Source organism: Pollicipes pollicipes, unplaced genomic scaffold (genome assembly GCF_011947565.3).
Source record: "Pollicipes pollicipes isolate AB1234 unplaced genomic scaffold, Ppol_2.1 Scaffold_7262;HRSCAF=8765_pilon_pilon_pilon, whole genome shotgun sequence".
Classification (NCBI taxonomy): domain Eukaryota; kingdom Metazoa; phylum Arthropoda; class Thecostraca; order Pollicipedomorpha; family Pollicipedidae; genus Pollicipes; species Pollicipes pollicipes.
Genome location: NW_023597055.1, coordinates 16609685 through 16623144, shown reverse-complemented (window position 1 = coordinate 16623144; position 13460 = coordinate 16609685). Strand labels below are relative to the sequence as shown.

Sequence of the window (13460 nt, the reverse complement as noted above, 5' to 3'; positions counted from 1 at the left end):
GGCGGAAGAAATTGGACTGGAAAGCGCAGAACGTTACGGAATGTTGCACACGTTTTCACCGTAATTTGTCGCAGGGGAGAAGGGCGTTCAACAGCGTGATCAACATCGCTTTAGGCAATTGCCACCGATCTTGAAATACCCACTTTGAACACTTGCAGGGAAGGCTGAAAGAATGAGTGATGTCCAGTGGCTTATCCTATCCGACATGGCGTGCGATAACCGATTGCTTAACAGGCATTTCGAGATGGCGAGATGCTGAGATGAATCTGACACTGATGTAGGCTGCAACTTGGGGCAACGCCACGGATTTTGAGTTTGGGGCAAGATTTTCTAGAGAGGCCTCCTGCAGGCAATAGGGCCTCCTCTCAGGGGAGCCTCCTGAGCATATTGTATTCAGGAGGAGCCCTGGAGCCACCTGATGCCTTATACCGACAGATTAAGTTCCAGAATGAGAGTATTCTGACTAATGTATGTCACTTCGTGATTCAGCAAGGGCCTCCCAGTCCTAAAACCGGTTTTCTTGGGCCAGAAAATAGCTTTTGGATGCCAAGCTTTTGGATGCTTGGTAATTTTTAACAGGATTCTTCCAATTCACAAAGAGGTCTGCAATTCCGACAACGGGCAAATTCGACAGGCGCGTAGTCAGGCGAGTATACTGGGTGTCCGTGCATCCCCTAGGATGTGCCCCCTTTCCCCCGGCCTTATCTCGTGCAACCCCCTACTTAAGGTATAGGGGTTTAACGACGATTGGGTGGAGCCCTGCTTGCGTTGAAGTATGGAACAATCGTAACGGAAAAAAGCTGAGTCTGCGCTTGGTCCGTGCCAAGGCTGTTACCATTTGCAAACCCTGTATCATTTGCCGCACTTGCGTTTTGAGGGATTGCCTAAGTTTTTTGTGCTGACAGAGATTTCTTTTGTACCAAAGAATACTTCCAAATCTCTCAGGGAACTGGGTGGTATTGAAGCGGTTGCATCTTAAGTGGCAGCAGTGGAATGTTCCCCGCTATGCAAGTGCCCTAGATTACTACCTGCATTCACATGCGATCTGCAATGTCAATAAATGTCCGGTAATGCTGTGGAGCGGTGGTCATGGGAACGAGGCCGGCTTTAGGCTTGGTTTTGCTAGCTGCAGTTTTCCTTCAATAGATTCGGCTTCGGCTTCAACATGTGCATTTTTAACAATCGGCTCCATCCTTGCATCTTTTTTAATACCTGGCTTTGATTTCGGCTTCTAAAAATATTTGAATGACTTGGGCTTAAAAGCCGATCTCCCCTGCTTGCGCCCCTGATAGATTCGACCCCGTGGGGTTTTGAACTGCCCTCTTCGACTTCGTCATATTAAATTTTTCACTGCATTGCGACTTCACCTCACAAAAACATGCATGCCAGCCCTTTCATTCCAATACTCGTATCACAACTTTCTACAGCTGTGACACACACTTGCCTGAAAACCATCCACCAGCCCATCATTTCGGGGCCAGTTAACAACTGACAACGGCTGTGGAACTAACTGCGCTAACCGCTGGCTGCTAGCGTACAAGACGGGGAAATTCATCCCAACAATTTTGTCACGTACAATGCTAACATCCTGTCACAATCATTTTTTTTCCTAGCAGTTAAGCAGACCCGAAATTAAATGTTTCACAAGACAATGCGGTACGCTAGATTCGGCTTCGGTCGCGGCCTTGTGATTTGCAACTGATGGTTAGGCTTCGGCTTCACGTTTCTCACGTTGGAAGCCGCTGACTTGCGTTCCGCCCAAAGTTTGAAGCCACTGGCCTTGGGTTCGGATTCACGTGTTATAGCAAGAGGGCATTGGCTGAAATGTTGAAATGCTCGGAGCTCAACATGGGGGCCTCCTGTTACTATGAGAAGCGCCTCCTCGTTGATAGCGGAGTTGGGAGGCTCCCAGTTCGTTACGTGGGGCCTCGGGTTTATTCTGGAGGGGTCCTAGTCATCTTTCGTAGAGGCCCCAACCGCGCTACGTAAAATGCACCTCTGATTCTTTATATAACTTGAAAGTATGAGACGAACAAAACAATGACGTAACTGGCAGTAGCGTCTCATCACTGTGATAGAAAAGTCATAAGATACCCGTAGCATTTTCTGTTGATTATCACTCGTTGCAGGCAGGACTCACCTGAGCGTTCTGCTGATGACTGGAGATTGCCTGTTTTGAGTCCTAGCAGCGGCGCTTTTATACTCACCACTGGAGCACTGGGTCAGCAGCGGGGTATTTCGACCACACTGTGACCCATTGCCACGCGCGGGGGGTACGACCACGGCCACCAAGTCGGCGCCCGTTACGACGCGCCCGGTTGGGAAGCCCGTGCTGCGTTGATCCGCGGGTCACCCTCCAGATTGTGGTCACGAGCTTATCGATTGCATGCAGCCTGCCGCCGGCTATTCTCACTCCCTTCTGAGCCTGAGCGTCCAAGGTTTGACACTATAATTGGTTGTTTTGTGTCCAATGAGGCTATATTGCGGCTGCCAGCTATGCAGATGGGCTTCTTCTCAGCCAATCTCGGTTCCGACATATCAGCGTGATATCCACGTGTGTGGCGCAATGGTGCTCTGACCTCCTCATTGTACGTGTGTGATAGTCGATGTACGCGTTTCCAGGTCAGAGGTCGCCTATGGTCAAATTTGCAGTCGTGAGCGTGTGTGGGTAATGGTCGTGATTTGCGTGAATCCGGTAAAGAAAAATCCCCGCACATCTGAAGTTGTTTCAGGCGGGAAATAAATGTGTGTGTGTTAAATAAATATGTGTGTGTTAAATAAATATAAAATAAATATCGCAAAATAAATGTGTGGGGGGTTTTTGAACTAAACGAACCATCTTGAAGATCATTCGGTGCAGTTCAAAATCCTGCCTTTCACGAGACCTAAAACTCTTTAGTTTCTGAGCTACACGTCTGCGAAGATGTGCAGACTAGTTCGTGCACACTATTTCAAGGTTACCCAGGCATCCATAGCGTCATAATCACGTCATTCAAATAATGTAATTCCATTGATCATGTGGCGATCAACAAAAAATTGCAGAGTTGTTCATATCAGGCGTCCATGACCATGATTCCATACATAACGGCCGTTAATTGGCTCTTAATGACCGTTGTGGAAAGTGCGATGACGCAATCAAACAATGACGTGAAGAGAGAAACATTAACTGAATGAAAAAGTCGTGTTGTCTAGGGTGACACACCCACACCCACACACCCACACCCACACCCACACCCACCACCCACACCCACACCCACACCCCACCCCACCCCCACACCCACACCCACACCACACCCCCACACCCACACCTCACACCCCACCCACACCCACACCCACACCAACACCCACACCCACACACCACCCACACCCACACAACCACACACCCACACCCACCCACAAACAAAAAAACACAACACCCCACCACACCAAACACAACACACACAAACACCAACAACACACACACACAAAAAACAACCACACACACACACACCACACAAAACACAACACAACACAACAACAAAACCACCACAAACACACACACACACACACACAACACACACACACACACAACAACACACACACACACACAACACAAACCAACACACACACACACACAACAAACACACACACACACACACACACACACACACACACACACAACACCACACACCACACACACACACACACACAACACCACACAAACACACAACACCACACACACCACACACACACAACAACACACACACACACACACACACACACACACACACACACACACACCACACACACACCACACACACACACACACACACACACACAACAAACACACACACACACACACACACACACACACACACACACACACACACACACACACACACACACACACACACAACACACACACACACCACACACACACACACACACACACACACACACACACACACACACACACAACACACACACACACACACACACCACACACACACACACACACACCACACACACACACACACACACACACACACACACCACACACACACACACACACACACACACACACACACACACACACACACACACACACACACACACACACATGTATATACATATATTGGTATTCATTTTTATATATATACGTATATATATATATATATATATATATATATATATATATATATATATATATACGGGTGCATATCAGTGGCTTTTAGCGATTGATGGCCTTAACAGGTAGCGACAAATAACTAAGCACCTGGTGAGCAAAGAAAGGATTCACGCCGTCAATCTTTAGCGACATAGATGCAAGCCATGCGGGAGTACCGGGCGTCTTACTTAAGGACATAGCAATGTGCTCCGTCGCGTCACGTGGCATCTGGACATATTTTGATCAAATTTGATGCTAAGTAGTTTATCAAAATGAATTTCATACTAACGTACTGTGAGTTCAGCATTGTATTATGCAGGCGTGTTAAGGATTTCTAGGAGCCTGGAAGTCCCACCAGATTTATTGCACGTTGAAAGGTTTTCAGTTGTTTGCGCGGCATTTGGTTCTACAATGGATATTTCCCAAATCGTCACGCTTTGGTCTTTTGTGAGCGGTTCCCTCCCTAGTTCATCATTTTGTTTAGAATTCAGGATAAAAACGGTACAAGTTCCTCCCTAAGACCTTGTTCTTCCTAAATTTTGTCGCGATTGTGCCTTAGAAAAGGGACAGATGTTCTTTTACCGACCACATGTTTGATTAGAATGGCACGCCCCACGTGGATATTGATTGCATTTGCCCTGGTGCGAACTCCAATCACCGAGGCGTTGGAGAAATGGCACCACTTGCAAGACAGACTTGACCTGAAAAAGGATGCTGAGAAGACCTTCAGTCCAACGGAAAAAATATTCATCAACCAGTTGTGGGATCAGGAGAAGCTAAGGAAGTCTGAGCCGGATAAGTACTTCACTTTATACGAAGGAGACTTGCACCTGACCGATGTGCAAAAGAAGAGGTGGACGATTTATGGATTTCACTTCGGTAACACCATGAACGGTGTCGCCGACCCTTGGCCGAAAGGTGTGATCAAATATCGGTTTTCCGACAGTGAAAAGGTTAAGGATAAAACTGTTGTTGTTCAAGCTATGCAGAGCTGGAGTGAGCGCATACCTTGCATAAAATTCAAGGAGGACAAGTCAAGTAGCGAAAAAAAGGTTTTGCTAATAGTTCAGCGCAAGCTATCTTTCGCCTCCCTGGGCTACCGTCCAGAAAGAAAACAGCATCTGCTGTCAATTGCGGAGGTCGCCCAAACGAAACCAGTCATCATACATCTACTAGGACATGTTCTGGGGCTACCGCATTCACATTCTCGCCCTGATCGAGACCGATTTCTCATCTGGATGAGACAGAACGTGGAGCTTGACGACATTCTGTACGTGAATCAGAAACAGGACTGTCCATACGACTTCAATTCCGTTATGCACTACGATGCCACAGCTTTTACGATGAACAGGAACGGTGAATCGTCATTTATTATCCGAAGAATTGACTGGTCAGATGACCCAGACATAAAAAAGCAGGTACAGAAACGTGGCGATGTGGCCTACCAGATGGGCTATGTGTTGGGTAGATGGCTGTCGCCTACGGTCTCTGATACCTACCGCGTGGAGACCGGCTACGGCTGCTCCATCACCCACGCATGCATCCCAGCTGGCTACAAATACGAGGACTTTAACATGCTTCCTCTGCGCTCGTCCATCAAGAACTTTGACTACAAGTTCCTGGTGAAAGCCGAGGACCAGTACGCAACTGCCTTCACCTTCAACCCGAACAACATGAAGACCGACTTCCTCTACGACACCCTCTACGCCAGCTTGCAGACGATCACGACCGAGGCGTCGTGCCAGCGGATCATGATCGTGATGCAGATCGCGCAGCGGCCCACCACCGACCAGATGGCCTTCTGGCTCCTCACCGGCTGCACGTTCATGCAGATCGAGATATACGACCACATCTGGGACCTGCACAACGTCTACTGCGCCGCGCAGTTCGCGCGCATGTACCGCAAGGTCTTCTTCACGTCCATCGACCCGCTGGTGATCTTCCGTGTGCACAAGCTGGATCATCCGGCCGTGCGCAGCATGGAGGATGGCGTGATCAAGTCGTCCTTCTACACGGACTACGTGTGCACGGGCCAGGCCAACACGGTGCCGGCATGCCAGGGTGTCTCGGATAGCATGTAGTGGGGGCCCGGTGGCTGGAGCGGGCTGGACCGGGCCCGGCCGGGGCGGCGCGGCCTGTCACTGTGAGGCCGTCCTCCAGGTCAGCTCAGGTGAACTCCGCCGGCGGACAGCCCAACCCCTCCCCCTGTCGCGTAACCGCACGTCGGCCAGTGATCAGTGGTCAATGTTGACTGACCGCTGGTCAGTGGTCGGTGCTCAGTGACCCCCGGCAAGAGATCAGTGATCACTGACCACCAGTCAATGATCAGCGTTGGTTGAGTGACATTGGTGCAGTGAACAGGTTATGTTCCCTCTCCCCATTTCTCACAATGTCAGCCACGTAGACAACCCCACTGACCATATCTGAAGCCGCACGCTTGTTCAATGTCCCCCTGCCGAATCAAAACGCTTATTTTGAAAAGGGTACAGAGATGTACTGACGCATTTGGGCACATTTGGGTACTTTGGTATTAAATTTGCATGGCTTCTAGGCTGCCAGTTGTGTCTTGCACAGTCCGAAATACATGATACTAAATTGCTGTAGCGCATTTGACTGATTTTATTTCATAATCGCATTATGATTATTATGGCATATGAAATCCTAAATATTGTTTAACTCAATCAGTCGCATTATACTTATTATGGCAGATGAAATTCCAAATATTGTTTTTACTCAATTAATAATTTGGTTGTAATGTCAAGGCTGAGCACATTCCCCATTTCCGGGATTTCCTCACAAACACAATACTCGCTGAAGTTAAAAAGGGGACATTTAATAACATATGGCTTCGCCCAAAGTTTGCTTAACACAAATGCAATATCCCAAAAATGGGTAGGGAATATACAAAAACATCCCAATGTCATCATGACATGATATTGTAAGGCTTGCATACCAGGAGTGATCAGTAGATTGCAAAATGTTAAGACCTCTCTCTTCTCAGCAAACGTTGGTGTTTTTTGAGCATGGGTCGCTTTTATACTGTGATGCCCTTCTACATCACGTTATATCTTACATACAACACTAATCACATTTTCTGTTCAGTTTCATGAAGAAAGAGCGATACATGCGCCGACATGCCTCATGGCGATTTTGATCATGATGAGGAAGATGATGATGGTGTTGATAATCATGGTCTTTATGGCGATAACCGTGATGCTGATAACGATGATGCTGATGGTGATGGTGATGCTGATGCTGATGCTGATGATTGTGGTGGTGATGTTGATGGTGATGGTGATGGTGATGGTGATGGTGGTGGTGGTGGTAATGGTAACGCTGATGGTTGTTATCATTATCATTAATCTGGACATGTAACTGGTTCTCAGTTTTGGTTCCTGGTTCCCACTGGCTGCTTCAGCAAAACGAAACCATGATTCCTGGTTCCCACCGATTCTTTTGACTAAACAAAACTCAGGCTCCTGGCTCCTGCTAGTTCTGTTGACAAACAGGATCAATGATATTGATTCTCACTGGTTTTTTTCGACAAAACCTATCTTGAATCCCTGTTCTCACTGGTTCTGTCGACAAAACAAAACCCTGTATCCTGGTTTCTACTGGTTTTTTTTCGGTAGTCAAGATCCTGGATCCTGGTTTTCCGTGATTATTTTGATGAATTTAAACTGGGGATCCTGGTTTCCACCGGCTCCTTCGACCATGTCAAACCCTGGATACTGGCTCCCTCTGATTCTTTAGCAGTGATGGGCCGTTCTTGGTTTCTGGTTGTCATTGGTTTTGTCAAAAGCACTGTACCTTGAATGCTGGTCTCTTATTTTTGTATAGTTGCAAGATCCTGACTCTTGCATCTCAGCCACAGAGTCATGCAAGTCACGCAGGGCAACCCACATATTGTTGTTTTCACATTATTAAGGTCACGCACCACAGGCAAGTGCATCAGCATGCCTTGATACCACCACTGTAACAAGCAAAGCTAGCTCCTAGTGTAAGGCGGAGCTTGCATTTTAAATAATACCGTATGTGTGCATATTCTTTCCCCCATCCCGCTACAATTCCTGCTCTGCGTAGCAGCCAGGCTGCTATAAGTAAGCCAAAAACCCAGCGACGGACTATCCTCCAGAGCAAGGCGTCTGCGGGCACAGACCGCACCAGAAGGGCAGCTGCACGCCCGGCGCGCTTCAGCCCAATTGCTAATAGCATCTCCGGAGCGGGAGACAGCCGGGGAGCGGGGCATCTAGCGGAGCGGTGTCCACGCCGCTGGCGTGTCCGCCTCGCCGGGGTCGACAGACTGCCAACGGACGACAGCGAGCGGCCCGTGCAGAGCAGAGCATCAGACCGGAGCGGAGCCAGCTAATGCAACCAGCAGCCTGTGGGCAAGTTTGGAGTGAAAGCCTGAGCCCGAGCCCCGGCCAATCAGCATGCAGCAAAACGCCATCGCAGCAAAACCTCAGGGCCAGGCTTCACCCCGGGGCATGCCAACGCTCGCTATCCGATGCCCTGGGCATGTCCCGGGCCGAGAAATAGCGCATGCAAAACGGATGTGACCAGGAACGCAGAAGGGAGCGAACTTGGCTGGTGGCTGGAACCTGGAAGGAGGGGATGTGGAACAAAACCCGCGGGAGCGTTACATTCGGGGGAACAACGACTCACATGACCGGCGCGGTCTCCGGAGACCGGAGAGGACTAGCCAGACAGGATGGGCTGCCACCGGCCGGGTGGGGGTAAACTCTTGCTACGGGGTTCGGGTCTGGGTCACGCGCCTGGCGGGTTATATTGCAAGGGAAGCTGCATCATTTGGACCGTCGTGCAGGGGAGTCGTAATGCGTGCATGCAGATTAACGCCGTGTGCTCAGATATGTGAACGCGGATTTGATACCTTAAGGTCTTTAGCGAGTCGTGATTACACGGGGGCAAGCGAGCCATGAAAGCGAGGAATGAACGTGGCGCAAACGAACCGTAACCCACAGTCACGTATATATACCTTGATGACACACGTTTCAGTTAATTTTATAGCCTGAGCGGGTCTCCACATAAAATTAGGGAAGACAAGGCGGACCTTGAGGGTTGAAGCACAGCACTTTATTTGCAACGCGCACAATTCTCGACGTGAATCTGTCAAAAAGGGAGCCACAGGTCCGTAAATATGTCTGAATAGGGAGCCATCATCCTGGAGGTCAGGCGAAGGGACGAGCCGTCGTCCAGCTCTGATACACCTGGTGCCGGTCCAGTAGCCGCGTCAGCGCCAAGTTGATAACAGACTGATTTGATGCGTTTTAAAACAGACATAGACGTGGCTTCAACAGATGACTGAAATGCATTAAATGAAACTTAATTTAGCTCACTGAGGGCCGCGCAAACGTCAGGGTTATGGTGTCGAGTGCCGGAAATGGGGGTTGCGCGGGATCCCCGCCAATTTGGGCATGCTATGGGATTCAGGACATTCACCTTTTATCAGTGCATCTGGTCCCGTTTTTTCCCAGTTGAAAAAGCATCACTAGCCAAACGGTGGAGGCGGGATGCCGTGTGATATGGGATGCATGGTTAAGGGCGGACAAACGTGAATGGGGAGATAGCCGTTCATGGTGCCTGACAGGACCTACTGTCCAGCCAATACCCCGGCCCCGGCCTTCATCCTAGTTCTATGACTCACCTGAGTGTGTGGCTATCGGGTGCACCGGAGTCATAACGTGCTGAGTCGTGCACATAACCTCATCCAACTCGTATCCTAACCCGTAGGCTCCTCATAACGGGTGTCGATTTGTATTCTTTTGTGAGGTCCCTGCCTCCCCCCCCCCCCGCCAATGTTGAGCTGCCCCCATGTTGGCTTGCCCCCCCCCCCCCCAATGTTTTTGGCTGGGACACTACAAAAACGTGGGTGAAAGATGATCATAACACAACGACTATCTCCTTTGATCTTTCTGCGTACTGGCGTCTCGCACTACTTTCATAACAAAAAGTCGTGGATGCTCTCACCACAAGATACAAATCTTAACAGATGAGCGGATAAACGATGCAATAAACTTAACATACCTAGCGTCATAAGATATGCAATAGCTTGTGAGGCTTAAGTGAAAAGGTCTGGAATATGAGGATGACTTGAGTTTTGCATGGCTAGCAAAACTCATTTTGCCCCGTCCCCGTCCCCCACAACCAAAATGCGTGCCGCCTCCCATGACTGCCATAGAAGAGCGCCATCGGCGCCCTAAGGTGGCCTCCAAAGGGGCACCTTCACGTGTCGATCAGGAGAGACGCGTGCGTGCATTGCATGCTCCCTGGATCCAACCCTGTATGACTTCTGTACTGCTTAAATTAAAGGCTTATAAGTCATACAAACATTAAAACATATATTGCGTTTAATTAACATAGTCGGCTAAATACGGTGAAAAAATGGGGGGGGGGGGGCGGGCGGTAGGAGGCCGGGCCTTTGGTCCGGCCCTCTAATAATTTACAAAAACTGACACCCCTGCTCTCTTCATTATAGATTTGCTATCATGAGGAGGCGTGATAGCGGCAGCCGGCGATGCAGAGCAATGGGCACCAGCGACGGCCGGGCAGCTGAGCAGCGTACACACAGACCACAAAAACCACATTTTCTAAATAAAACTGGCCGTTGGCCAAGGTCATCCAGCGGGATCTGCGTTTTTGGCGTGGGTCGGCGTCGCTCAATTTTTGTTGTCTTGGCTAAAACGGATTTAAATAAAGCGTGTGGCGAAATAGATCGATCTTCATGTTATGTGTTATGACACGTACTCTCTGGCCTTTTTGCTAAGCTGTTGTCATGGGAGCTTGCTGTCACGTGTGTTTTTGGGTGCTGAGGGCATATTTGGCTGGAGAGGAGCTCCCATGATAGTACCGGTATAAAAGGAATTGTTGGCAGGCGCAATGTGAGGCAAAGATGCAATGATTTCAGTGAATATGGGTTTATTGTGGTGAAGTAGCAATGTCCCATGTCTGCAAACACTCCCCCAACCAGCCTTGGAAGAAATATTATGTTGCAAGTACCAAAAGTGAATGTTTAAGGTGTGTATACAAGATTACACGCATGCAGAAAATGAAGTAGTCAGATATATATGATTGCATTTCTCATGTTCCATTCTGCAAAATGTGGCAGATGTTGATGGGATCTCATTGTGGCGGGGTTGCATCAAAGAGCTAGAATTTGACGGTTTTCTAAAAAGATGAATCAATGTTGTTTCTCTTACTTCATCAACTGTACAGGACCAGGGATATATATATATATATATATATATATATATATATATATATATATGTGTGTGTGTGTGTGTGTGTGTGTGTGTGTGTGTGTACACATATACCTTGGTTTTTCGTGGATCTCTTCATGTTCCAGGCTGGAACTTGGTTCTTGCTGGATCTTTTGGCTTATTGTCAAATATGTCTTGGATCTTTGTAAATCTTTCGACTTTATATATCTATATGCATCGCACCTCAAATATGCATTATGTGATTTCTAGTGTGATACACATGCGTGCATTTTACACGGCAGTAAACGGACCGTTTATATAGACGTTGTGGCTGACGTGACAATTAATAGGTTTTCTGTCAGAAATGTGCAACTCGCACCTATAAACTGGAGCTTTGCTGGCCCTGGCCTTGCTAGCACGTTTTCCCAATCGAACAAAGCCACGCTCTGGATGCGAAATCTAACCATCCTTGAACTGAGGACAGGACACAGTCGCAGCGGGTCCCATCGCGTGCTGCATGTGCTGAGGCGTGCGACCGCATGGCCGTCATGCATGGCGGGTCAGTCTAACGATCCATCGTCTGACGGACGGCCTACTGTATGGGGAAAACACGCGGCGGAGCAGCGCAAGTGGGCTCCTCTCATTCCGGCAACAGGTGTGCTGTTCACCAAAACGTTATGTAACCAGCTGCCCTGTTCTAATACACCGCCGCACTCATTTTGTGGTTTGATACGGCTTTTGCGTGACGGGGAACGTGTCCAAAACAACGTCGGGTGAGTTATTATAGGAACGTGCTCCATCGTCGTCAGGTGATGAAACATCGTCAGGTGAGTTTTCGCAGAGAACGTGTCCAAAACATCGTCAGGTGAGTTTTCGCAGAGAACGTGTCCAAAACATCGTCAGGTGAGTTTTTGCAGAGAACGTATCTAAGACATCGTCAGGTGAGTCTCTACAGGGAGCGTGTCCAAAACATCGTCAGGTGAGTTTTTGCAGAGAACGTGTCACATGAAATTTTACTGAGAACGTGTCTAGTACATTTTCAGGTGAATCCTTGCATAGTTAGATAATGCTATTCTATATGGTTTTGTTAGATAGATAGTATGGAGCTTTCCAGCTGTCACCACGAGCAGGGTTTGTCGACTGTGTTCTTTTGTAAGGCTCCCTCTCGCTCCCGATGCTGCTTTGGGCTCTAATGCTGGTTTTAACATCCTGTAAAACCAGCATTAGCCATCATCCTGTAAAACCAGCAAAAACCATCCAACTGGTTTTTGTGCTGGAACGTTTGCAAAATTGAGAAAATGGCTAATTACCACATTAATTTCGCCTTCTTTGAGCACATTATGATCGCCAAGACTCATATGATGCTCAAAAAAGGATTAATTTACAAATGGCCCGAGAATAAGAAATGTTCGTCGAAATAAGGTGGGGAATTACCAATTGAGCAATGCAGATTTGGAAAGAGACTGGGTTTCCGGACCCACGATCTTCATCCCAAGCATTCGAACAGTCCCTGGTCGCCAATTTCAATCACCATTGGTAGGATAGTTCATCACCGGTCTAAACAAGACCTCGGTGTGTTCTGTTTTTTATCCGAGCTCGTGAACGTTACGTGCGTGTGTATCCGCGTGAGCAAGACCTCCGCGACGACCTCCTCCATCCGTGCGGAAGGCGGGAACGCACGCATCCTCTGGCCTTCCCTCGTTCAACCCTCACAGTCTCTGCCAAACGCTTCGTCCGTTTTCGAGCACCTTCTTATTCAGAAGATTGCTTATTCATGTAGGTACAACGCGGCAGCGTAGCTGGCACTCTACAGACGGACAGAACGCCTAGGGACAATGAAATGAGAAGGGCGCAGCAGGCCGGGCGGCCGGGGGCGGGCCGGCCCGGCCAGGTCGACTGGGCTGCCATCTAGTAGGCGGGGCTGGAAGCGCGCGCCACCGAGGCGCCACGACCGCGGGCGCGGAACTTGGCCAGCGTCGACTCGGCCATGTCGCAGCGCTCCTCGGACGCCTCGAGCTCCTGCGGTGGGGCGGGGCAGGTCAGATACGGGTCAGAGGTCACGGGTTACAGTCGGACCTCCTGACGTATCGAGGTCT

The 13460-nt window shown here is 48.9% G+C and overlaps 2 protein-coding genes across 2 annotated transcripts in view; one reads left to right on the top strand and one right to left on the bottom strand.

Annotated features, from left to right (window-relative positions):
• The first annotated feature begins 4576 nt into the window (after positions 1 to 4576).
• On the top strand, positions 4577 to 6492 carry LOC119113897 (zinc metalloproteinase nas-23). Its single transcript, XM_037238127.1, has one exon. The coding sequence runs from the start codon at positions 4750 to 4752 to the stop codon at positions 6226 to 6228; it is 1479 nt and encodes a 492-aa protein (XP_037094022.1). The 5' UTR covers positions 4577 to 4749; the 3' UTR covers positions 6229 to 6492.
• A 6605-nt stretch (positions 6493 to 13097) lies between these two features.
• The window catches only part of LOC119113884 (myosin heavy chain, muscle-like), a 42988-nt gene continuing 42625 nt past the window's right edge, over positions 13098 to 13460 (bottom strand). The window contains 1 exon segment of the mRNA XM_037238117.1: positions 13098 to 13383. Coding sequence (XP_037094012.1) covers positions 13273 to 13383 — 111 coding nt within the window. The 3' untranslated portion in view covers positions 13098 to 13272.

Excerpts from the sequence above, each read along its gene's own strand:
- LOC119113897 (XM_037238127.1), top strand. The coding sequence starts at position 4,750 with ATGGCACGCCCCACGTGGATATTGATTGCATTTGCCCTGGTGCGAACT.